Source organism: Staurois parvus, unplaced genomic scaffold, assembly GCF_062004578.1.
Source record: "Staurois parvus isolate SC_StPar_1 unplaced genomic scaffold, SC_StPar_1.0 ptg001369l, whole genome shotgun sequence".
Classification (NCBI taxonomy): domain Eukaryota; kingdom Metazoa; phylum Chordata; class Amphibia; order Anura; family Ranidae; genus Staurois; species Staurois parvus.
The window spans coordinates 73472-100356 of record NW_028319165.1 but is presented as its reverse complement, the minus strand read 5'-3'; the positions used below and the strand labels follow the sequence as shown (position 1 = coordinate 100356).

The following is a 26885-nucleotide window of genomic DNA, read 5'->3' as shown; positions in this document are numbered from 1 at the left end:
GTCACCAAGGAATGCGATGACAAAGGCAACTGGTTCCGGCACCCCGAGAGTAACAGGACGTGGAGCAATTACACCCGATGTAACAAACACACCCACGTCAAGGTGGAAGGTAAGGAGACAAGGATCCAACGGGGCGAGCAGAACGAGGGGCGGGCAGGACGGGGGCGGGCAGGACGGGGGGCAAGCAGAACGGGGGGCGGGCAGGACGGGGGGCGAGCAGCTGGACCATGGAGTCCCCCCAGCTGCTCTTAGGAGGAGTATTAGGAAAAGCGCCAACACATCCGTTTTATCATTTGTTTTTTATCCACTTACATTTGTTTTTTCATCCCTTTTTTTAACCATTTTTTAATCCGTTTACATCCGTTTTTTCATCCTTTTTTCTATCTGTTTTTTCATCAGTTTTTTTTATCCTTTTTTTAACCATTCTTTAATTTGTTTACGTCCATTTTTTCATCTGTTTCTTTCATCCGTTTTTTCATCTGTGTACATCTGTTTTTTTCATCTGTTTTTTAATCCTTTTTTTAACCATTTTTTAATCTGTTTACATCCATTTTTTCATCTGTTTTTTCATCCGTTTTTTCATCTGTTTTTTTCGTCCGTTTACATCAGTTTTTTCATGTTTACATCCGTTTTTCATGCGTTTACATCCATTTTTTCATCTGTTTTTTAATCTGTTTACATCCGTTTTTTCATCTGTTTACATCTGGTTTTTCATCTGTTTACATCCATTTTTTCATCTGTTTTTCATCTGTTTTTCATCCGGTTTTCATCCGTTTACATCTGTTTTTTCTTACGTTTACATCTGTTTTTTCACCGTTTTTTCATCTGTTTTTCATCTGTTTTTCATCCATTTACATCCGTTTTTTTCATCTGTTTACATCTGTTTTTTCTTACGTCTACATCTGTTTTTTCATCTGTTTTTTCATCTCTTTTTCATCCATTTACATCTGTTTTTTCATCAGTTTTTTCATCCGTTTACATCAGTTTTTTCATGTTTACATCCGTTTTTTCATGCGTTTACATCCATTTTTTCATCTGTTTTTAATCTGTTTACATGCGTTTTTTCATCTGTTTACATCCGGTTTTTCATCTGTTTACATCCATTTTTTCATCTGTTTTTCATCCGGTTTTCATCCGTTTACATCTGTTTTTTCATCCCTTTTTTTAACCATTTTTTAATCCGTTTACATCCGTTTTTTCATCCTTTTTTCTATCTGTTTTTTTCATCTGTTTTTTCATCAGTTTTTTTTATCCTTTTTTTAACCATTCTTTAATTTGTTTACGTCCATTTTTTCATCTGTTTCTTTCATCCGTTTTTTCATCTGTGTACATCTGTTTTTTTATCTGTTTTTAATCCTTTTTGTAACCATTTTTTAATCTGTTTACATCCATTTTTTCATCTGTTTTTTCATCCGTTTTTTTCATCTGTTTTTTCGTCCGTTTACATCAGTTTTTTCATGTTTACATCTGTTTTTTCATCAGTTTTTTCATCTGTTTTCATCCGTTTACATCCATTTTTTCATCTGTTTTTTAATCTGTTTACATCCGTTTTTTCATCTGTTTACATCCGGTTTTTCATCTGTTTACATCCATTTTTTCATCTGTTTTTCATCCGGTTTTCATCCGTTTACATCTGTTTTTTCATCCCTTTTTTTAACCATTTTTTAATCCGTTTACATCCGTTTTTTCATCCTTTTTTCTATCTGTTTTTTTCATCTGTTTTTTCATCAGTTTTTTTTATCCTTTTTTTAACCATTCTTTAATTTGTTTACGTCCATTTTTTCATCTGTTTCTTTCATCCGTTTTTTCATCCGTTTTTTCATCTGTGTACATCTGTTTTTTTCATCTGTTTTTAATCCTTTTTGTAACCATTTTTTAATCTGTTTACATCCATTTTTTCATCTGTTTTTTCATCCGTTTTTTTCATCTGTTTTTTCGTCCGTTTACATCAGTTTTTTCATGTTTACATCTGTTTTTTCACCGTTTTTTCATCAGTTTTTTCTTCTGCTTTCATCCGTTTACATCCATTTTTTCATCGGTTTTTTTCATCCGTTTACATCTGTTTTTTTTAATCTGTTTACATCCGTTTTTCATCTGTTTACATGTTTTTTTTAATCTGTTTACATCCGTTTTTTCATCTGTTTTTCATCTGTTTTTCATCTGTTTTTCATCCATTTACATCCGTTTTTTTCATCTGTTTACATCTGTTTTTTCTTACGTCTACATCTGTTTTTTCATCTGTTTTTCATCCATTTACATCTGTTTTTTCATCTGTTTTTTCATCCGTTTACATCAGTTTTTTCATGTTTACATCCGTTTTTCATGCGTTTACATCCATTTTTTCATCTGTTTTTTAATCTGTTTACATCCGTTTTTTCATCTGTTTACATCTGGTTTTTCATCTGTTTACATCCATTTTTTCATCTGTTTTTCATCTGTTTTTCATCCGGTTTTCATCCGTTTACATCTGTTTTTTCTTACGTTTACATCTGTTTTTTCATCTCTTTTTACATCTCTTTTTCATCCATTTACATCCGTTTTTTCATTCATTTTTATCCATTTACATTGCTTTACATCCGTTTTCATCCGTCTACATCCGTTCTTGATCCATCTACATCCGTTTTTCATCCGTTTACAATGTTCACGGATGCGGACATTATGGATGTAAAAAGATGTTAATAGAAATACATGGGGGTCTGTTATTCATCCGTAAACGGACAGATGAAAAACGGACCTCCGGAACGTCCGGGTGAAGGAGGCCTTCTAGATGTGCCGCTCCTGTAGGGAGCACCGGAGTGGAGGAATCTATAGACAGGAGATGTGTTCCCTATGGAGGGTTGTAGTCATTGCAATATATCGGTCATGGTGTGTGCGATCGCTCGTGTTTTGGGGGTTATTTACCAAAACTGAACGGTGTAAAATCTGTGCAGCTCCACATAGGAACCAATCAGCTTCCAGGTTTTATTGTCAAAGCTTCATGGAACAAGCTGAAGGTAGAAGCTGATTGGCTCCCATGTACAGCTGCACCAGATCCTGAGTACTCCAGTTTTAGTCATCTCCCCCAATGTGTTCTCTGCAGTATGTCAGACGCATGGCTGACCATCCACCAAGGGTAACCAAGTACTTCCTACAGACACATCTCGGGGATTTGTCTTCTTTTACTTTCTCTGGTATTGAAAGAGTTAACATGTCAGAGAGTGGAGGTGACCTGTCAGAGAGCGGAGGGGTCTGTCAGAGAGTGGAGGGGTCTGTCAGAGAGCGGAGGGGTCTGTCAGAGAGCGGAGGGGCCTGTCAGACAGTGGAGGTGACCTGTCAGAGAGTGGAGGGGCCTGTCAGAGAGTGGAGGGGCCTGTCAGAGAGTGGAGGTGACCTGTCAGAGAGTGGAGGTGACCTGTCAGAGAGTGGAGGTGACCTGTCAGAGAGTGGAAGGGCCTGTCAGAGAGTGGAGGGGCCTGTCAGAGAGTGGAGGTGACCTGTCAGAGAGTGGAGGGGCCTGTCAGAGAGTGGAGGGGCCTGTCATAGAGTGGAGGGGCCTGTCAGAGAGTGAAGGGGCCTGTCAGAGAGTGGAGATGACCTGTCAGAGAGCAGAGGTGACCTGTCAGAGAGCGGAGGGGCCTGTCAGAGAGTGGAGGTGACCTGTCAGAGAGCGGAGGGGCCTGTCAGAGAGTGAAGGGGCCTGTCAGAGAGTGGAGGGGCCTGTCAGAGAGGGGAGGGGCCTGTCAGAGAGCGGAGGGGCCTGTCAGAGAGCGAAGGGTCCTGTCAGAGAGCGAAGGGGCCTGTCAGAGAGCGGAGGGGCCTGTCAGAGAGCGGAGGGGCCTTGTCAGAGAGCGGAGGGGCCTGTCAGAGAGCGGAGGGGCCTGTCAGAGAGCGGAGGGGCCTATCAGACAGTGGAGGGGCCTGTCAGAGAGCGGAGGGGACATGTCAGAGAGCGGAGGGGACATGTCAGAGAGCGGAGGGGCCTGTCAGAGAGCGGAGGGGCCTGTCAGAGAGCGGAGGGGACATGTCAGAGAGTGGAGGGACCTGTCAGAGAGTGGAGGTGACCTGTCAGAGAGTGGAGGGGCCTGTCAGAGAGCGGAGGGGACATGTCAGAGAGTGGAGGTGACCTGTCAGAGAGTGGAGGGGTCTGTCAGAGAGTGGAGGTGACCTGTCAGAGAGTGGAGGGGCCTGTCAGAGAGTGGAGGGGCCTGTCAGAGAGTGGAGGGACCTGTCAGAGTGGAGGTAACATGTCAGAGAGTGGAGGGGCCTGTCAGAGAGTGGAGGGGCCTGTCAGAGAGTGGAGGTGACCTGACAGAGAGTGGAGGGACCTGTCAGAGTGGAGGTAACATGTCAGAGAGTGGAGAGGCCTGTCAGAGAGCAGATGTGACCTATCAGAGAGCGGAGGGGCCTGTCAGAGAGCGGAGGGGACATGTCAGAGAGCGGAGGGGACATGTCAGAGAGTGGAGGTGACCTGTCAGGGAGTGGATGGGCCTGTCAGAGAGCGGAGGGGACATGTCAGAGAGTGGAGGTGACCTGTCAGAGAGCGGAGGGACCTGTCAGAGAGTGGAGGGGTCTGTCAGAGAGCGGAGGGGCCTGTCAGAGAGTGGAGGGGCCTGTCAGAGAGTGGAGGGGCCTGTCAGAGAGTGGAGGGGTCTGTCAGAGAGTGGAGGGGCCTGTCAGAGAGCGGAGAGGCCTGTCAGAGAGTGGAGGGGTCTGTCAGAGAGTGGAGGTGACCTGTCAGAGAGCGGAGGGGTCTGTCAGAGAGCGGAGGGGCCTGTCAGAGAGCGGAGGGGCCTGTCAGAGAGCGGAGGGGTCTGTCAGAGAGCGGAGGGGCCTGTCAGAGAGCGGAGGGGTCTGTCAGAGAGCGGAGGGGCAGGAAGATTTGAGGTTTTCTTGCCGCTTGTATCAGCTTTGGTCTTTAGGCTCCTGAACGATCGTGTGATTTTCTTTTTCTCTATTATTTTATAGACGGCTCTTAATTTGTATTATCTGACTATCATTGGACAAGGATTGTCGATTGCCTCGTTATTAATATCACTGGGAATCTTTTTTTATTTCAAGTAAGTCGTTTTTTGTTTTCCTTTTAAGATAATATATTTGCAGAAACAGTACAAAATGTAAACCTGCGCCAGGGAGCTGGGTGGCCAATATTTGCCTTTCTGACCCCTAAGAAAGCCTTTCTCAGCTTTTTGGTAACATTGGATTGTTGATGTCTCGCAGCTTCATGGTCAAAATTTCCCTGCCTCCTCAGAACTTTCTTGCCTTCTGATTGGCTGCCACATGTGGTGGGTGAGCTCACTAGCCAATGACAATGGGTGGGGTGGGAGAAGGAGCCAGGAAGCTGGGTGGCCAATAATTGCCTTTCTGACCCCTTTCTTAGCTTTTTTGTAACATTGGATTGTTGATGTCTCGCAGCTTCATGGTTGAAATTTCCCCGCCTCCTCCCAACTTTCTTGCCTTCTGGTTGGCTGCCACATGTGTTGGGTGAGCTCACTAGCCAATGATAAGGAGGGGGGGGGGAGAAGGAGCCAGGAAGCTGGGTGGCCAATTATTGCCTTTCTGGCCCGTAGGAAAGCCTTTCTCAGCTTTTTTGGTAACATTGGATTGTTGATGTCTCACAGCTTCATGGTCGAAATTTTCATGCCTCCTCCCAACTTTCTCGCCTTCTGGTTGGCTGCCACATGTGGTGGGTGAGCTCACTAGCCAATAAGAAGAGGTGAGGGGGAGGAAGGAACCAGGAAACTGGGTGGCCAATAATTGCCTTTCTGACCCCTTTCTCAGCTTTTTTGTAACATTGGATTGTTGATGTCTCGCAGCTTCATGGTCAAAATTTCATGCCTCCGCCAAACTTTCTTGGTTGGCTGCCACATGTGGTGGGTGGGTTCACTAGCCAATGACAAGGGGTGGGGGGGAAGGAGCCAGGAAGCTGGGTGGCCAATAATTGCCTTTCTGACCCCTAAGAAAGCCTTTCTCAGCTTTTTTGTAACATTGGATTGTTGACGTCTCTCAGCTACATGGTCGAAATTTTCATGCCTCCTCCAAACTTTCTTGTCTTCTGGTTGGCTGCCACATGTGGTGGGTGGGTTCACTAGCCAATGACAAGGGGTGGGGGGGGGGGAAGGAGCCAGGAAGCTGGGTTGCCAATAATTGCCATTCTGACCCCTAAGAAAGCCTTTCTCTGCTTTTTTGTAGCACAGAGGACCCTCTGTAATAACTTTCGGTTCTCAGGGACCCCTGCTAATACATTCCCTCTCTACAGCTCAGGGAGATATTTAAATTATTTGACACCCAGGGCTGCTCTTCATTACAGAATAATAAATGTAGGAAACAAATAATAATAATGGGCAAAAAAGAAATGCCGCAAACGGTAGGATCCCCTCACATTGGTGGTTTGTGGAAAATTGACCCTTTACATTGCTGTCCAGTGAAACGCTTTCTTACATTGGTGGTCAATGACGAGGCTCCCTTACTTAAGGGGTTAGTGGAAAAGGTTCAGATTGGTAGTCAGTTGGAGAAGAGCCCCCCTTACATTGGTGATCATTGGGAGAGGGGCCCTATGCATTGGTGGTCAATGAAGGGCTAACCTTCTTTAAGGATCAGTGGGGAAGGTCCCTTTTAGATTGTTGATCACTGGGGGAAAGAGCCCTTATATTGATAATTATTGGGAAAGGGATCCCCTTACATTGGTGGTCCACCACCCACATTGGTGGTCAATGAAGACCTCCCTTGCTTTAGGGGTCAGTGGGGAAGGGCCATTTAGATTAGTGGTCAGTAGGAGAAGTCACCTACACTGGTGTACATTGGGAGAGGGATCCCCTTACATTAGTGGTCAATGAAGAGCGATCTTATTTTAGGGGTCAATGAAGAAGGGACCCCTTAGATTGATGGTCAGTTCAAGAAGAACCCCTTACATTGGTGGTCAATAGGAGAGGGCCTCCATCTCATTAATGGTCAATGAGGAGCTATCCTACTTTAGGGGTCAATGGAGAAAGGTCCCCTTAGATTGGTGGTCCGTGGGAGAAGGGCCCCTTAAATTGGTGATCATTGGAAGAGGGGCTCCCTTACACTGGTGAATGAAGAGCTTCCTTACTTTAGGGGTCATTGGATAAGGGCCCCCTTACATTGGTAGTCAATGAAAACTACCTTACTTTAGGAGTCAGTGGAAAAGGGCCCCCTTAAGTTGGTTGTCACTAGGAGAAGAACCCCCTTACATTGGTGATCATTGGGAGAGCCCCATTTACACTGGTTGTCAATGAAGAACACACTTTAGAGGTCAGTGGAAGAAGCCCCCCTTAGATTGTTGGTCAGAGGTAGAAGATCTCCCTTACATTGGTGATCATTGAGAGAGGGTCCCCGTACATTGTTGGTCAATGAAGAGCACCCTTAAGGGGTCAGTGGAGGAGGGCCCCCTTAGATTGTTGGTCAGTGGTAGAAGGACTCCCTTACATTGGTGATCATTGGGACGGGGGCTGTCTTATATTGGTGAATGAAGAAATACCTTACTTTAGAGATCAGTGGATAAGGGCCCCCTTGCATTGGTGGTCAATGAAAAGTTACCTTACTTTAGGGGTCAGTGAAGAAAGGCCCCCTTAGATTGGTGGTCAATGAGAGAAGGGCCCCTTAAATTGGTGATCATTGTAAGAGGGGCTCTCTTACATTGGTGAATGAAGAACTACCTTATTTTAGGAGCCAGTGGATAAGGGCCCCCTTACATTAGTGGTCAGTGAAAAGCTACCTTACTTTAGGGGTTAGTGGTGAAGCACCCCATTCAGTTGGCGTTCAGTAGGAGACAAACCCCCTTACATTGATGATCACTGGGAGAGGCCCCCCCCTTACATTGGTGGTCAATAAACAGCACCCTTTGGAGGTCAGTGGAGGATGGTCTTCTTAGATTGTTGGTCAGTGGTTGAAAGACTCCCTTACATTTGTAATCACTGGGAGAGGGCCCCCCCCCCTTACATTGGTGGTCAATGAAGAACACCGTTTAGAGGTCAGTGGAGGAAGCCCCCCTTAGACTATTGGTCAATGGTAGAAGGACTCCCTTACATTGGTGATCATTGGGAGAGGGCCCCCTTAAATTGGTGGTCAATGAAGAACACCATTTAGAGGTCTGTGCAGGAAGACCCCCTTAGACTGTTGGTCAATGGTAGAAGGAATACCTTACATTGGTGATCATTGGGAGAGCGCCCCCTTACATTGGTGGTCAATGAAGAACACCGTTTAGAGGTGAGTGGAGGAAGCCCCCCTTAGACTGTTGGTCAATGGTAGAAGGACTCCCTTACATTGGTGATCATTGGGAGAGCGCCCCCTTACATTGGTGGTCAATGAAGAACACCGTTTAGAGGTCTGTGCAGGAAGCCCTCCTTAGATTGTTGGTCAATGGTAGAAGGATACCCTTACATTGGTGATCATTGGAAGAGGGTCCCCTTACATTGGTGGTCAATGAAGAACACCATTTAGAGGTCTGTGCAGGAAGCCCCCCTTAGATTGTTGGTCAATGGTAGAAGGACTCCCTTACATTGGTGATCATTGGGAGAGGGCCCCCTTACATTGGTGGTCAATGAAGAACACCATTTAGAGGTCTGTGCAGGAAGCCCCCCTTAGATTGTTGGTCAATGGTAGAAGGACTCCCTTACATTGGTGATCATTGGGAGAGGGCCCCCTTACATTGGTGGTCAATGAAGAACACCGTTTAGAGGTGAGTGGAGGAAGCCCCCCTTAGACTGTTGGTCAATGGTAGAAGGACTCCCTTACATTGGTGATCATTGGGAGAGCACCCCCTTACATTGGTGGTCAATGAAGAACACCGTTTAGAGGTCTGTGCAGGAAGCCCTCCTTAGATTGTTGGTCAATGGTAGAAGGACACCCTTACATTGGTGATCATTGGAAGAGGGCCCCCTTACATTGGTGGTCAATGAAGAACACCATTTAGAGGTCTGTGCAGGAAGCCCCCCTTAGATTGTTGGTCAATGGTAGAAGGACTCCCTTACATTGGTGATCATTGGGAGAGGGCCCCCTTACATTGGTGGTCAATGAAGAACACCATTTAAAGGTCTGTGCAGGAAGCCCCCCTTAGATTGTTGGTCAATGGTAGAAGGACTCCCTTACATTGGTGATCATTGGGAGAGGGCCCCCCTACATTGGTGGTCAATGAAGAACACCATTTAGAGGTGAGTGGAGGAAGCCCCCCTTAGACTGTTGGTCAATGGTAGAAGGACTCCCTTACATTGGTGATCATTGGGAGAGGGCCCCCCTACATTGGTGGTCAATGAAGAACACCATTTAGAGGTGAGTGGAGGAAGCCCCCCTTAGACTGTTGGTCAATGGTAGAAGGACTCCCTTACATTGGTGATCATTGGGAGAGGGCCCCCCTACATTGGTGGTCAATGAAGAACACCATTTAGAGGTCAGTGGAGGAAGCCCCCCTTAGATTGTTGGTCAATGGTAGAAGGACTCCCTTACATTGGTGATCATTGGGAGAGGGCCCTTAAGGGGTCAGTGGAGGAGGGCCCCCTTGGATTGTTGGTCAGTAGTAGGAGGACTCCCTTACACTGGTGACCATTAGGAGAGGAAGCCTGGGCCATCACCGTAGATGTAGATGAGGTATGCCATCTGATGTCTCCTTCACAATATTTGCAATTTGCTCTTCTTTCTCCAGAAATTTAAGCTGCCAGAGGATCACCCTTCACAAAAATCTTTTTATGTCCTTCGTGTGCAATTCCATCGTCACCATTATTTCGCTGACAGCTGTGGCCAACAACCAGACTTTAGTTGCCACCAACCCGGTAGGTCGGATCATTCTTATTCATCTATCCGATAATTCGAAGTAAAGTTCCATATTCTGTTGTTTTCCATGACGAGTGTATTATAGAAAGACTGCTACTCCGGGCATGAACTCGTTTCACCTCTTCAGACTGGGCGTACCGGCCACGTCCAAACAACCAAACAGGTTAAAACCAAAATGAATGAATTAAAACCAGGGAGATGATGTCCTAGAATGGCCAAGTCAGCATCCAGATCTCAATGAAGACTGATCCCCATACAAGCTGAAAGCTGGAGCAATTTTGAAAAGAATAATGGGGGGGAGGGGAAGAGGAAACGTGTCCAGATGTGCAGAGCTGATAGGGAACAATCCTTACAGACTCAAGGCTGAGATTGCTTCCTGTTGGCCGTAGGGCAGGGCCGTGGATAAGGGCGTACCACCGGTCCTCCTGTATGGGGCCCAGGCCAGCAGGGGGGCCCAGGCAGCGGGTGAATCGGATGTGTGCATGGATGGCGATCGGCACTGGGGGGGCAATTACTAGAATTGATCCCCTATATGGCTCTCTCTACAGCAGCTGAAAGCCGGAATCTTCTCTTCTTCCTCTCAATGGATTTCAGTTGCTGCAGTGAGAACCATACAGGGGATCGGTTCCAGTAATTGCCCCCCCCCCCTTCTTGGTGCGCCTATCACCCTCCCTGTGCACCATATGTTTCCCCCTGCTGCTTAGGCCTTCCTGAGTGCCCCCCACCACCGCAGTGCTGCCGGTTTCCCTCCTTCCCACCAGCAGCTACAAGCACACAATAGGATCCTTTAGGATGGAGAGTAGAGGGAGGGTTCGGTAAATATGTCACATTTACCATCCCTTTCCTTTCCTGAATGAACACAATGACTGATCGGTACCAGGGGCGGACTGACAACTCATGGGGCCCCCGGGCAATAGGGGATCATGGGGCCCCTGTGTCCTCATCCACACCCAAAAAAGCCTATGAAAAAGCCAATGAAAGGTACCAGGGGCATTTCATGGGGCCCCCTACTGACCCCGGGCCCTCGGGCAGTGCCCGAGTGCTGGAATGGTCAGTTTGCCCCTGATCGGTACTGATCACTCACTCAAACTGAAGCATAGTGTGGGGTTTTTTTTTGGGGGGGGCTAACGGGTTGGATGTATGGGGCTCTATGGTTTCTAACAGCAGCTCTACCATAGGGCAAGAAGGTAGTTGAAGACAGATATTCCTCCATGTTCCCCATTAACTCGTTGGGCGCCAAGTGTGGATTACATAAGAGTCTTACCCCGGGGTTGGTTCTTCTGGGCTAGACTGGGCACCTGTAACAGGATCACTCTACTTCACATACATGGGGTACCTTTACTCTCCTGCCGTTTCCATCAATGCTCTGGGACAAGGCCGCCCTCAGGAAATACTCGTCCTCGGGGCGGGTCTCTACTCATAGAGGTGAACGTACTCCATGTACACTTGTACTACAACTGTTTTCCAGTTACTCTCGGGTCCTCGTAGAAATGTACATTTTCCAGCTGTACAATTAGGTGTGGCCATGCCGAACTCCAATCACAGCTACCTGTTCGGTGTCTTCCTACGACCGGTCCCAGTAGCCACATGGAACTCTGCCGCGCACATAGCGCTGGCTCCAATGTGCGCTTGACTTGAACTCATGAACTTCCGTAGCTCTCTACAGGATGGGAACCTCAGCAGTCCCACTCTAGTTGCTATAGGGGACGGAAAGCGGCGTAGGGAGTGCCGAAAACATCTCCCTCACAGCCAGAGGCAACTCCACCTATAACAGGTACACGTTTCCAAATTGCTGACTGTACCTTCGTTGCCCATGGCAACCACAGGTATAACTCGTAGTAGGACGACTCTTTACGTGCTGGTTCTTCGTACCCCATGCGCTTGTGACCCAAACCTTAGACCAGGGATGCTCAACCTTCTGAAGAGCCGGGGCCACTTAAGTGATTTGGTAACCAGTCATGGGCCTCAATGAAATGGTTTAGAACTTAGAATTTTTTATTTTGAATGGCATAGTGAACGTTTTCCTCCTGCAGCCGCCGAATGCTGGCGGGAGGGAGAGGAGGGAGAAGCCAGCTTTGTTACAAGTTGCAGGAGGAAAATGGAAAGGATCAGTTCCTGTATATGCCGCCCCCTGCTGCCCGAAGTGTAAAACAGAATTTCTTCTTCCTCTTTCCTCTTTCCTCTTCCCTCTTTCCTCTTCCCTCTTCCCTCTTCCCTCTTTCCTCTTTCCTCTTTCCTCTTCCCTCTTTCCTCTTCCCTCTTCCCTCTTCCCTCTTCCCTCTTTCCTCTTTCCTCTTCCCTATTTCCTCTTCCCTCTTCCCCCTTTCCTCTTCCCTCTTTCCTCTTCCCTCTTCCCTCTTTCCTCTTTCCTCTTCCCTCTTTCGTCTTTCCTCTTCCCTCTTCCCTCTTTCCTCTTCCCCCTTTTCTCTTCCCTCTTTCCTCTTCCCTCTTTCCTCTTCCCTCTTCCCTCTTCCCTCTTTCCTCTTCCCCCTTTCCTCTTCCCTCTTTCCTCTTCCCCCTTTCCTCTTTCCTCTTTCCTCTTTCCTCTTTCCCCTTTCCCCTTTCCCCTTTCCTCTTTCCTCTTTCCTCTTCCCTCTTTCCTCTTTCCTCTTTCCTCTTCCCTCTTTCCTCTTTCCTCTTCCCTATTTCCTCTTCCCTCTTTCCTCTTCCCTCTTCCCCCTTTCCTCTTCCCTCTTTCCTCTTCCCTCTTTCCTCTTCCCTCTTTCGTCTTTCCTCTTCCCTCTTCCCTCTTTCCTCTTCCCCCTTTTCTCTTCCCTCTTTCCTCTTCCCTCTTTCCTCTTCCCTCTTTCCTCTTCCCTCTTTCCTCTTCCCCCTTTCCTCTTCCCTCTTTCCTCTTCCCCCTTTCCTCTTTCCTCTTCCCTCTTTCCTCTTCCCCCTTTCCTCTTTCCTCTTTCCTCTTTCCTCTTTCCCCTTTCCTCTTCCCTCTTCCCCCTTTCCTCTTCCCTCTTTCCTCTTCCCTCTTCCCTCTTTCCTCTTTCCTCTTTCCTCTTCCCTCTTTCCTCTTCCCCCTTTTCTCTTCCCTCTTTCCTCTTCCCTCTTTCCTCTTCCCTCTTTTCTCTTCCCTCTTTCCTCTTCCCCCTTTCCTCTTCCCTCTTTCCTCTTCCCTCTTTCCTCTTCCCTCTTTCCTCTTCCCCCTTTCCTCTTCCCTCTTTCCTCTTCCCTCTTTCCTCTTCCCCCTTCCCTCTTTCCTCTTTCCTCTTTCCCCTTTCCCCTTTCCCCTTTCCCCTTTCCCCTTTCCTCTTTCCTCTTTCCTCTTCCCTCTTTCCTCTTCCCTCTTCCCCCTTTCCTCTTCCCTCTTTCCTCTTCCCTCTTCCCTCTTTCCTCTTTCCTCTTCCCTCTTTCCTCTTCCCCCTTTTCTCTTCCCTCTTTCCTCTTCCCTCTTTCCTCTTCCCTCTTTTCTCTTCCCTCTTTCCTCTTCCCCCTTTCCTCTTCCCTCTTTCCTCTTCCCTCTTTCCTCTTCCCTCTTTCCTCTTCCCCCTTTCCTCTTCCCTCTTTCCTCTTCCCTCTTTCCTCTTCCCCCTTCCCTCTTTCCTCTTTCCTCTTCCCTCTTTCCCCTTTCCCCTTTCCCCTTTCCCCTTTCCTCTTTCCTCTTTCCTCTTCCCTCTTTCCTCTTCCCTCTTCCTCTTCTTCCTCTTCTTCCTCTTCCTCCTCTTCCTCTTCCTCTTCCTCCTCTTCCTCGTCTTCTTCTTCTTCTCCCATCATTGTAGGGAAAATCGGCCGATCGGCAAAATCGGACGTTTTTTTCCAACTTTACCGATAAAAAAACCCTGAAAAATTAACCTACTAACGGTGCGAAAATCGGGCAAATTTTTTTTTCCGGCCGAAAGATCGGCCAATTTTCGACCCGTCTATGGCCTGCATATCTATGTTACTATGTTTTCGGTCTGCTGTGTGTGCTCCTTCAAGACGAATGTTCTCCCCGCTTAGTTTTGCCGTACCAATTATCCATTCTCTGCCCGGCCGTCCCGTAGCCGCCGTATTCTGCTTGTGCTCTTTGTCTGTACTAATACCCTTTAACTGTCACTTATTGTGATGGCAGGTGAGCTGCAAGATCTCCCAGTTCATCCACTTCTATCTGATGGGATGCAATTACTTCTGGATGCTGTGTGAAGGGATCTACCTCCATACACTCATAGTGGTGGCCGTGTTTGCCGAGAAGCAGCACCTGATCTGGTATTACCTACTAGGATGGGGTAAGACGTTCCGACGTTCCTTTGTTGTCCGTTTTATGACACGTGAAGATGATGATGATGATGATGAATTGCCCGGCTGGTTTATACATCATTTTATTTATCTTCTTATTTGGGAGTCATGACAGGTTAAATGGGGGCATTTGGAGGACCTGCTGTGTGTCCATGGGGGGGGGGGGATTTCCTCTTATTTTCTACTCCCTGTGACCACCTGTCATCAGAACAGGAGGGGGGAGGGAGGTTCCTCAATGATCTATGTAATTGGGCAGCTATGTGGCCAATGAGGTTCAATGTTGATAAATGTAAGGTTGGGGCTAAGATATGCATGCATTAAACATACTGGGGGGTACAACTGGGTGGGTCAATGGTGGAGAAGGATCTGAGGGGGTCAATGGCGGAGAAGGATTTGGAGGGGTCAATGGTGGAGAAGGATCTGGGGGGTCAATGGTGGAGAGGGATCTGGGGGGGTCAATGGTGGAGAAGGATCTGGGGGGGTCAATGGTGGAGAAGGATCTGGGGGGTCAATGGTGAAGGATCTGGGGGGTCAATGGTGGAGAAGGATCTGGGGGGTCAATGGTGGAGAAGGATCTGGGGGGGTCAATGGAGGAGAAGGATCTGGGGGGTCAATGGTGGAGAAGGATTTGGAGGGGTCAATGGTGGAGAGGGATCTGGGGGGGTCAATGGTGGAGAAGGATCTGGGGGTGTCAATGGTGGAGAAGGATCTGGGGGGGTCAATGGAGGAGAAGGATCTGGGGGGGTCAATAGTGAAGGATCTGGGGGGGTCAATGGTGAAGGATCTGAGGGGGTCAATGGTGAAGGATCTGGGGGGATCAATGGTGGAGAAGGATCTGGGGGGGGTCAATAGTGAAGGATCTGCAGGGTCAATGGTAAAGGATCTGGGGGGGTCAATGGTGAAGGATCTGGGGGGATCAATGGTGGAGAAGGATCTGGGGGGTCAATGGTGAAGGATCTGGGGGGTCAATGGTGGAGAAAGATCTGGGGGGTCAATGGTGGAGAAGGATCTGGGGGGGTCAATGGAGGAGAAGGATCTGGGGGGGGTCAATAGTGAAGGATCTGGGGGGGTCAATGGTGAAGGATCTGGGGGGGTCAATGGTGAAGGATCTGGGGGGATCAATGGTGGAGAAGGATCTGGGGGGGGGTCAATAGTGAAGGATCTGTGGGGTCAATGGTAAAGGATCTGGGGGGGTCAATGGTGAAGAATCTGGGGGGATCAATGGTGGAGAAGGATCTGGGGGGGTCAGTGGTGGATAAGGATCTGGGGGGTCAATGCTGAAGGATCTGGGGGGGGTCAATGGTGAAGGATCTGGGGCGGTCAATGGTGGACAAGGATCTTGGGGGGTCAATGGTGAAGGATCTAGGGTTTCTGGTAGATCACAAGCTTAATAATGGCAGCAATGCCAAGTTGCGGGTTCTACAGTGAGCAAAATCCTCTCTTGTATTAGGAGAGGTATAGACTCCAGAGAGAGAGATATCCTCCCCCCCCTCCCCCCGGGTACAAATCATTAGTAAGACCTCATCTGGAATATGCAGTTCAGTTTTGGGCTCCAATTCACAAAAAGAACATTGGGGAACTGGAGAAAGAACAGAGAAGGGCAACCAAACTGATATGAGGCATGGAGGAGATCATCTATGAGGAGAGATTAGAGGAACTGAATGTATTCTCTACTGAGAAGAGGAGATTAAGGGGGGATATGATCTCCATGTATAATACATAAGGGGGGATATGATCTCCATGTATAATACATAAGGGGGGATATGATCTCCATGTATAATACATAAGGGGGGATATGATCTCCATGTATAATACATAAGGGGGGATATGATCTCCATGTATAATATATAAGGGGGGATATGATCTCCATGTATAATACATAAGGGGGGATATGATCTCCATGTATAATACATAAGGGGGGATATGATCTCCATGTATAATACATAAGGGGGGATATGATCTCCATGTATAATACATAAGGGGGGATATGATCTCCATGTATAATACATAAGGGGGGATATGATCTCCATGTATAATACATAAGGGGGGGATATGATCTCCACGTATAATACATGAGGGGGGATATGATCTCCACGTATAATACATAAGGGGGGATATGATCTCCACGTATAATACATAAGGGGGGATATGATCTCCGTGTATAATACATAAGGGAGGGTATGATCATCATGTATAATACATAAGGGGGATATGATCTCCATGTATAATACATGAGGGGGGATATGATCTCCATGTATAATACATAAGGGGGGATATGATCTCCATGTATAATACATAAGGGGGGAGATGATCTCCATGTATAATACATAAGGGGGGAGATGATCTCCATGTATAATACATAAGGGGGGATATGATCTCCATGTATAATACATAAGGGGGGGATATGATCACCATGTATAATACATAAGGGGGGGTATGATCTCCATGTATAATACATAAGGGGGGGTATGATCATCATGTATAATACATAAGGGGGGGTATGATCTCCATGTATAATACATAAGGGGGGTATGATCTCCATGTATAATACATAAGGGGGGGTATGATCATCATGTATAATACATAAGGGGGGGTATGATCTCCATGTATAATACATAAGGGGGGGTATGATCTCCATGTATAATACATAAGGGGGGAGATGATCTCCATGTATAATACATAAGGGGGGATATGATCTCCATGTATAATACATAAGGGGGAGGATATGATCTCCATGTATAATACATAAGGGGGGGATATGATCTCCATGTATAATACATAAGGGGGATATGATCTCCATGTATAATACATAAGGGGGGATATGATCTCCATGTATAATACATAAGGGGGGGATATGATCTCCATGTATAATACATAAGGGGGGATATGATCTCCATGTATAATACATAAGGGGGGGATATGATCTCCATGTATAATACATAAGGGGGGATGTGATCACCATGTATAATACATAAGGGGGATATGATCTCCATGTATAATACATAAGGGGGGGACATGATCTCCATGTATAATACATAAGGGGGATATGATCTCCATGTATAATACATAAGGGGGGATATGATCTCCATGTATAATACATAAGGGGGGGATATGATCTCCATGTATAATACATAAGGGGGGATATGATCTCCATGTATAATACATAAGGGGGGATATGATCTCCATGTATAATACATAAGGGGGGATATGATCTCCATGTATAATACATAAGGGGGGATATGATCACCATGTATAATACATAAGGGGGGATATGATCTCCATGTATAATACATAAGGGGGGATATGATCACCATGTATAATACATAAGGGGGGATATGATCTCCATGTATAATACATAAGGGGGGGATATGATCTCCATGTATAATACATAAGGGGGGATATGATCACCATGTATAATACATAAGGGGGATATGATCTCCATGTATAATACATAAGGGGGATATGATATCCATGTATAATACATAAGGGGGGGATATGATCTCCATGTATAATACATAAGGGGGGGATATGATCTCCATGTATAATACATAAGGGGGGGGATATGATCTCCATGTATAATACATAAGGGGGGATATGATCTCCATGTATAATACATAAGGGGGGGATATGATCTCCATGTATAATACATAAGGGGGGATATTCACATCCATGTGATCTGATTCTGCACATCGCACCGCTTTTTGCTGACTGATTTCGGGGTGTTGTTAACATACACACTGCAGCGGTTCGCATGAACGGGGTGCGATTGTGATGGCGTGCGGAATTCGTACAGAAAACGCTGCAAATTCCGCACCTCATCAGTGTGAACCCGGGTTCAATGTATAACCCTAGGTCAGTGATGGCGAACCTTTGTGATCCCGAGTGCCCAAACTGCAACCCAAAACCAACTTATTTCTTTCAAAGTGCCAACACTGCAATGAAACCTGAATATCGAGCTTTTGGTTTAGAAAAAACAACTCGTACAGTAGTGCAAACTAATTAACAGTACAGGGATGACCAGAGACTGCGGACACAGTACAGGGGATGACCAGAGACTGCGGACACAGTACAGGAGATGACCAGAGACTGCGGACACAGTACAGGGATGACCAGAGACTGCGGACACAGTACAGGAGATGACCAGAGACTGCGGACATAGTACAGGAGATGACCAGAGACTGCGGACACAGTACAGGAGATGACCAGAGACTGCGGACACAGTACAGGAGATGACCAGAGACTGCGGACACAGTACAGGAGATGACCAGAGACTGCGGACATAGTACAGGAGATGACCAGAGACTGCGGACATAGTACAGGAGATGACCAGAGACTGCGGACACAGTACAGGGATGACCAGAGACTGCGGACACAGTACAGGAGATGACCAGAGACTGCGGACATAGTACAGGAGATGACCAGAGACTGCGGACATAGTACAGGGATGACCAGTGACTGCGGACACAGTACAGGAGATGACCAGAGACTGCGGACACAGTACAGGAGATGACTAGAGACTGCGGACACAGTACAGGAGATGACCAGAGACTGCGGACACAGTACAGGAGATGACCAGAGACTGCGGACATAGTACAGGAGATGACCAGAGACTGCGGACACAGTACAGGAGATGACCAGAGACTGCGGACATAGTACAGGAGATGACCAGAGACTGCGGACATAGTACAGGAGATGACCAGAGACTGCGGACATACTACAGGGGATGACCAGAGACTGCAGACACAGTACAGGAGATGATCAGAGACTGCGGACACAGTACAGGAGATGACCAGAGACTGCGGACATAGTACAGGAGATGACCAGAGACTGCGGACAGTACAGGAGATGACCAGAGACTGCAGACAGTACAGGAGATGACCAGAGACTGCGGACAGTACAGGAGATGACCAGAGACTGCGGACAGTACAGGAGATGACCAGAGACTGCGGACATCACAGGGAGGACCAGAGACTGCGGACAGTACAGATGACTGCTGACCTTTGGGGAGGGAGGGGGAGCGGGTACCTGAATTTGACAGGTACCCGCTCTTACTTCCGCAGAGTTTTTTTTTTATCTTACCTGTTCCTCTATCCAGCGGCGCGCTGTCTTCCCGGCTTCTGTAGTGCGGGCGCTCGTCGGACAGCCGGATGCCCAGTGCGCATGCGCGAGAAGCGCTGCGCTTTGTGATTGGTCTGGCGGCTTCTGGGATCTGTCATGTGTCCCAGGTACCGCCTTACCATTCACAAAGAGCACTGCTTCTTGTGCATGCGCACTTGGGACCCGGCTGTCACGCACACTACAGCCGGGAAGACAGCGCGCCACTGGATTCTCTTGGCGTGCCCACAGATAAGGCTCGGCGTGCCGGCTGTGGCACGCGTGCCACGGGTTCGCCATCACTGCCCTAGGTGCTACTAAACAGTAAAACAAACAAAAACCCCATTGCTGATCAGATGCCTCCTATGTAAAGGCGCCCCCTACCATGCAGAACAGGCATTGCAACTGAGCCCCCCCCCTGCAGTCATGTGACCCAGGGGTGGACTGACAACTCATGGGGCCCCCCGGGCAATAGAGGATCATGGGGCCCCTGTGTCCTTGCCCAAACTCAAAAAAGCTTATGAAAAAGGTACCAGGGGCATCTCATGGGGCCCCCTACTGACCCCGGGCCCTCGGGCAGTGCCCGAGTTTCCAAATGGTCAGTCCGCCCCTGGTGTGACCGCTGGATTCCAGCCATTAGAAAGGTATTTGCATTCCCTTCGAGTGTTTCGGATATCAGATCCGTTCTCCGAGCCGACTTCACATTGACAGCTTATGAGTGACGCGTGACGGCGAGCAGCGCTGACGCATTTCTGTCTGGAAGGCACGGCTGTGACTACGGCCCCTTTGGGTGGAATTGCGTGCGCAGCGCTTGTTTTGATGTGTCATTCAGAAGATTTAATAAAGGAGATCTCGGAGGACTGACGCGGGTGATGCCGCCGCTCTTTGTTTCTTACAGAAGATAGCCGTCTGTTTTGGAAACGTTAGACATGTTGACAAAACCAATGAGCGGTCACGCTTCGTCCTCGTAAATCAGAAGGCGAGTTGGTGGAAAATGATGTTTTATTCCTTTTGGTCCAACTATCGTGGGGGGGGCGGGGGGGAGGGGGGGGTTGGACTTTTCCAGTATATTTGATGATGAAGAAAATGTAGCTGTTGCTTGTGCTTAACCTCCCTGGTGGTAATTCTGAGTGTGGCTCGGGGTTCATTTTCAGTAAAAAAAAGCACTGCGATCCCCCAATCCTTACCTTGTCCTGCGATCCCCCAATCCTTACCTTGTCCTGCGATCCCCCCGATCCTTACCTTGTCCTGCGATCCCCCCGATCCTTACCTTGTCCTGCGATCCCCCGATCCTTACCTTGTCCTGCCATCCCCCGATCCTTACCTTGTCCTGCCATCCCCCGATCCTTACCTTGTCCTGCAATCCCCCGATCTTTACCTTGTCCTGCGATCCCCCGATCCTTACCTTGTCCTACCATCCCCCGATCCTTACCTTGTCCTGCCATCCCCCGATCCTTACCTTGTCCTGCGATCCCCCGATCTTTACCTTGTCCTGCCATCCCACGATCCTTACCTTGTCCTGCCATCCCACGATCCTTACCTTGTCCTGCGATCCCCCGATCCTTACCTTGTCCTGCGATCCCCCGATCCTTACCTTGTCCTGCGATCCCCCGATCCTTACCTTGTCCTGCGATCCCCCGATCCTTACCTTGTCCTGCCATCCCTCGATCCTCACCTTGTCCTGCCATCCCCCGATCCTTACCTTGTCCTGCGATCCCCCGATCCTTACCTTGTCCTGCGATCCCCCGATCCTTACCTTGTCCTGCGATCCCCCGATCCTTACCTTGCCCTGCGATCTCCCGATCCTTACCTTGTCTTGCGATCCCCGATCCTTACCTTGTCCTGCGATCCCCCGATCCTTACCTTGCCCTACGATCCCCCGATCCTTACCCTGTCCTGCGATCCCCCGATCCTTACCCTGTCCTGCGATCCCCCGATCCTTACCCTGTCCTGCGATCCCCGATCCTTACCCTGTCCTGCCATCCCCCGATCCTTACCTTGTCCTGCCATCCCCCGATCCTTACCTTGTCCTGCCATCCCCCGATCCTTACCTTGTCCTGCCATCCCCCGATCCTTACCTTGTCCTGCCATCCCCCGATCCTTACCCTGTCCTGGGATCCCCCGATCCTTACCTTGTCCTACCATCCCCCGATCCTTACCTTGTCCTGTGGTCCCCCTATCCAATCCTTACCTTGTCCTGCGATCCCCCGATCCTTACCTTGTCCTGAGATCCCCCGATCCTTACCTTGTCCTGCCATCCCCCGATCCTTACCTTGTCCTGCGATCCCCCGATGTCCTTCCCCTGTGTCCTCTGGCCGATGCCGGCATCTGTCTTCCAGGTTCCCTTCCCTGCGAGCGTCGGGACACAGGGGGGGCAGAACCAGTGGGAGATTCAAAAAAGTAAAAACATGATGCTGATGGGAATCCTGATGTAAGGGGGGGGGCTCTGATGGAGACCCTGATGTAAGGGGGAAACTGATGGAGACTCTGATATAAGGGGAAACTTTGATGGGGACCCTGATGTGTGAGGGACTCTGATGGGGACCCTGATGTGTGAGGGACTCTGATGGGGACCCTAATGTAAGGGGGACTCTGATCAAGACTCTGATGTAAGAGAGACTCTGATGGGAATACTGATGTAAGGGGGGGGACTCTGACCCCAAGCACAGTCCTCTTATAAGAATCCCATGGGAGGATCCCCATCAGAGTTCACTCTTACGTGGAAGTCCCTATTAGAGTCCCCCATAACATCAAGGTGCCTATCAGAGTTCCCCCTTTCACGAGAGCTCCTCACACACTTACAAGTGGAGAATGGATCAAACACATGATTGGTTGGTGGGATGCCAGCGGTTGTAGCAACCAGCAACAGTACAATGACAGCGCTGATGACTGGGGTGAGGGAAAGCTTTTGGATGTTGGGGAGAAACGGAGACCATTGGCTGATCTGAAGACCTGTGTGAGGCCTATGAGAGAGGCCACTGACCCTAGCTGTTGCAGAGGGTTGGATTTGGCCCACGGGCCATAGCTTGGAGATCCCTGTTTTATCTCAAGGACCAAGATGGCATTGGCCTCCTGGTCCTCTCAGTTTCTACTCTCAGTTCGGGAAGGGGTTCTTATGTATGGGTAGCTGAGCTGTAGGACCCAGAGAGGAGAGATCTTCTGAAGGTGTCAGATCATGGAATTGGCCTCATTCTTAGTAGGATACTATCATGAACTCAATTCAACAGCTCTCAAAAGGAAGCATTACACTATTTTATAATGAGAGCTGAGTTTTTTGGGGTTTTTTTTAAAGTGTTTTTATTAAAGTGTAATAATGGGGTAATTAATGGTAAATTCTAATGGTCTGGAGTTGTAAGTGGGCTACGCCAAGGCTCTGTCCTGGGACCAATTCTGTCTAACTTGTTCATAAATGATATAGAGGTGGGTATGAAACCTCATGGCTATAACTAGAGATGAGCGAATCGAAGTATCCGAAGTGGAATTCGAGTCGAATATCGGAAAAATTTCGATTCGCGCCGAATCCGAAAAATAGCCTAATTCGGACGCGCGAATCGAAATTTTTCCGAAAATGGCGGCTGACATGTGCGGCGACGGAGCGGGGATGTCTGGGAAGGCGCGCAGACAAGGCGCGCTGACCCATAATGCATTCCTCAACGACATGTGATCGCATCAGCCAATCAGCAGCCAGCCAGCTAGCACTGTGTAATGATCGAGCTATAAATAGCGGCCATTTTGGAATTCTTCATTTGCCTCCAGTCATTGAACAGAGGCAGACCGCTCTGTACTAGGGACAGGGACAGAGTTAGGGCCACAGAAACGATACTTGGGGACAGAGAAACGATACTTAGGGACAGAGAACCATTACTCAGGGACACAGAATTGTTAATTAGGGCCACAGAATCGTTACTTAGGGACAAAGAAACGCTAGTTAGGGACACAGAATTCATACTCAGGGACAGACAGAATTGTTACTGAGTGCCAGAGAATTGTTATTTAGGGCCACAGAAACGTTATTAGGGCCACAGAATTGTTACTCAGGGACAGACACAGAATAGTTACTGAGGGCCACAGAACTGTTACTTAGGGCCACAGAATTGTTACTCGCACAGACACAGAATTGTTACTCGCACAGACACAGAATTGTTACTGAGGGCCACAGAACTGTTACTTAGGGCCACAGAATTGTTACTCGCACAGACACAGAATTGTTACACAGGGACACAGAACTGTTACTGAGGGCCACAGAACCGTTACTTAGGGCCACAGAATTGTTACTCGCACAGACACAGAATTGTTACTCACACAGAATTGTTACTCGCACAGACACAGAATTGTTACTCAGGGACACAGAACTGTTACTTAGGGCCACAGAACTGTTAGTTAGGGCCACAGAATTGTTACTCGCACAGACACAGAATTGTTACTCGCACAGACACAGAAGTGTTACTGAGGGCCACAGAACTGTTACTTGGGGCCACAGAAACGTTAATCAGGGACACAGAATTGTTACTGAGGGCCACAGAACTGTTACTTAGGGCCACAGAATTGTTACTCGCACAGACACAGAATTGTTACTCAGGGACACAGAACTGTTACTGAGGGCCACAGAACTGTTACTTAGGGCCACAGAATTGTTACTCGCACAGACACAGAATTGTTACTGAGGGCCACAGAACTGTTACTTGGGGCCACAGAAACGTTAATCAGGGCCACAGAACTGTTACTTAGGGCCACAGAATTGTTACTCGCACAGACACAGAATTGTTACTCAGGGACACAGAATTGTTACTCAGGGACACATAATCGTTTAATTAAAGAGTATGTCAGACAACATGCAGAGGAGTGGCAGAGGAGGCAATGTTTTAGGAGCGAGCAGACGTGGCAGCAGAGGAAGGGGTCGAGGCAGCACTATTCGCAGCCAGAGGCCAGTGCTCCCGGTGTCATCCAGCGGTCGTGTCTCCACCGACAACCCTGCCGTCATCGATTGGTTGGCTCGGTCGTCTTCCTCTTCCCAGGTCACCTCTGACACCTACAGCCAACGGTCGGTGGGTACGTCAGACACAACCGTTAGTTGGCATGGCCCGGGAGCAAGCCCACTGAAATCACGTGTCCTCTACCTGCCCCTGTCCTTTGGTGTTCCCTCACCAAGCGAAGTATCGCATGCTGTGGGCTCAGCCCCACTGTACAGTGAGGAAGAGCTAACAGAGGGCGGTCAGGAACGGGGGGAGACATCCGCCTTTTCAGCAGCCAGGCGAAGAAGTAGTGGCGAGGAGAGTGGCCCGGTAGCCGGTCTAGAGACAGGTCTGTCTCCTGACCCAGACGCAGCCGAGGGGGCTAGTAGTGAGGCGGAGACCCTACTTGATGATGAGGAGGTTGATCGCACTTGGCAGCCTCGTCGTCATCAGGCAATTTCTTCCGCATCATCAGGAGAAGAGGGTGGCAGCTTGGCAGCGAGCGAAACAGTCGGTGGGTTGCCCAGGAGACAGCAGCAGGGTCGCAGCAGTGTCAGTGGAAGCAGTGTCAGTGGAGCCAAACGGCCACGGAGTAGAGCACCAGCTCCACTGCAGCCTACCACCACGGCCAGTAGTGGTGCCGGTGTGCACGGAGGAAGCAGCAGTCAGCCAGTGAGGAGTATCGGGGGCAAAGTTTCCTACTCGGCGGTGTGGCAATTTTTCGTCAAGCCGCCCGAGGAAGTAAACGTAGCCGTATGTCGACTATGTGGCCAGAAAGTCAAGCGTGGCCAGGGGGCCCATGTTGGGACTACAGCGTTGCGGCAGCATATGCAGCGTCGCCATTTGGTGGCCTGGGAAAACCATGATAAAGATACGGCGGTTCTGCCCGCCCCAGCCCCCGCTCCATCACCCGCTCCGTTACTTGCTCCGTCACCCGACGTCAATCGCCCTCCATCAGCCAGTCAAGGCTCCAACACCTCTGCTGAGGGGAGTTGTCGCTCGTTGGCATCTTCCGCTCGTTCAGATGCTCCTTCTCCTGCTACTCCTCTTCACGGATTCCGTCAGCAGTCTTTCTTGGAATCCGTTTCCAAGAGACAACAGTTTGCGAGCACGCACCCGACGGTGCAAAAGCTGAACGTCCTCCTGTCCAAGTTGCTGGTGCTGCAGTCCCTCCCTTTCCAAGTGGTGGACTCAGCACCTTTCAGAGAAATGATGGCTTGTGCCGCGCCGCGGTGGAGAGTGCCAAGCCGTCATTTCTTCGCCAAAAAGGCAGTGCCAGCCCTGCATTCACATGTAGAAGACATGGTGGGCCAGTCTTTGAGCATGTCGGTCTCTGCCAAAGTGCACGGCAGCGCCGACGTGTGGAGCTGTAACTACGGTCAGGGACAGTACATGTCATTTACGGCCCACTGGGTGAACGTGGTGCCGTCACAGCCGCACCAGCAACTTGGACAGGTCACGCCGCTTTTGCCTCCACGTTTGCACGTCCTTGGTCCGGCAAAGATGTCCGCCTCTACCACCTCTTCTTCCGCCGTGTCCTCAGCCGCCACCCCCGTGCCAAGTCCCATTACCCGACCGGCATATCACATGTGCAGGGCGCAACGGTGTCACGCTGTTCTGCACCTGGTATGCCTTGGCGAACGTAGTCACACAGGGGAGGAACTTCTGAGTGTAATGAACAGAGAAATCGACAGATGGCTGTCTCCGCGCAAACTGAAAAACGGAACCATGTTGACCGACAACGGAAAGAACATGGTGTCTGCTCTGCGTCAAGGAAGGTTGTGCCATGCGCCATGCATGGCTCACGTGTTCAATCTGGTTGTCAAGCGGTTCCTAAAATCCACCATCCCACTGCAAGACATCCTTAAAATGTCACGTAAACTTTGCATGCATTTCAGCCATTCCTACACCGCAAAGCACACCCTCCTTGAGCTGCAGCGGCAGAACGGAATTCCACATCATCGCCTGATCTGCGACGTTGCAACAAGGTGGAATTCAACCCTACACATGTTAGACCGCCTTTACGAACAGCGAAAGGCCATCACCGATTTCCTGATGTTACAAGCGGATAAAGGTACTCCCTGTGTAACTTCGATGTCAGCCATTGGCAGCTCATGCGTGACACCTGCCGCTTGCTCAGGCCCTTTGAGGAGGCCACGCTATTCGTGAGTCGGCAGGACTATGGGATGAACGACGTCATTCCTCTGTTGCACGTCCTGGAACAAATGCTGTTAACAATGGCTGGTCAGGGTGCGGTAGACGTGGCGCACAGATCTCAACGCCACATGACCCCTGTGGGGGCAGGACAGGAAGAAGAGGAGGAGGTAGAGGAGGACATTTGTGCTCAGGAATTATTGAGTGAAATGGGTGGTTTTTCCACTCAGCGGACAGGAGTGGAGGAGCAGGAGCATCTGGTAGAGGAGGAGGAGGAGGAGACAGAGGACCCAGACGCACCGTGGCAGTATGCTGTGGAGATGGAGGCAGGGAGTCCCTCGCATTCCTTGGCACAAATGGCCCATAGCATGCTCGCTTGCTTGCGTAGCGACAGCCGAATAATAACCATCAGACAGAGGGATGACTTTTGGCTGTCCACCTTGTTGGACCCTCGCTACCGTTCAAAAATGGTGGCCTTTTTCACACCTGTTGAGAGGGAGGCCAAAATAACGTACTATAAAAACCACCTATGTAGTCAGTTGGTCTCTGCCTTTGTGCGCCAACGTCCATCCTCAGACACTGTGGGCCCTGTGCGCTCGCGTTCCGCTGCCATGGCAGCAGGGGAGGGGTGGGGTGGTAGGAGCAGTGGCAGCTCCACCAGCAGCGGCTGCCTCAGTCTGCAGTCGATGATGAGTAGCT

The 26885-nt window shown here is 49.1% G+C and overlaps 1 protein-coding gene across 1 annotated transcript in view; it reads left to right on the top strand.

Annotated features, from left to right (window-relative positions):
- Positions 1–4944: 4944 nt before the first annotated feature.
- LOC149436370 (calcitonin gene-related peptide type 1 receptor) overlaps positions 4945–26885 on the top strand; it is a gene marked incomplete at its 5' end in the record, with an annotated part of 42476 nt that continues 20535 nt past the window's right edge. Inside the window, 3 exons of the mRNA XM_089661687.1 lie at positions 4945–5036; positions 9635–9761; positions 13823–13976. Of these exons, the coding sequence (XP_089517813.1) occupies positions 4945–5036; positions 9635–9761; positions 13823–13976 (373 nt within the window). The remainder of the gene's footprint in view (positions 5037–9634; positions 9762–13822; positions 13977–26885) is intronic.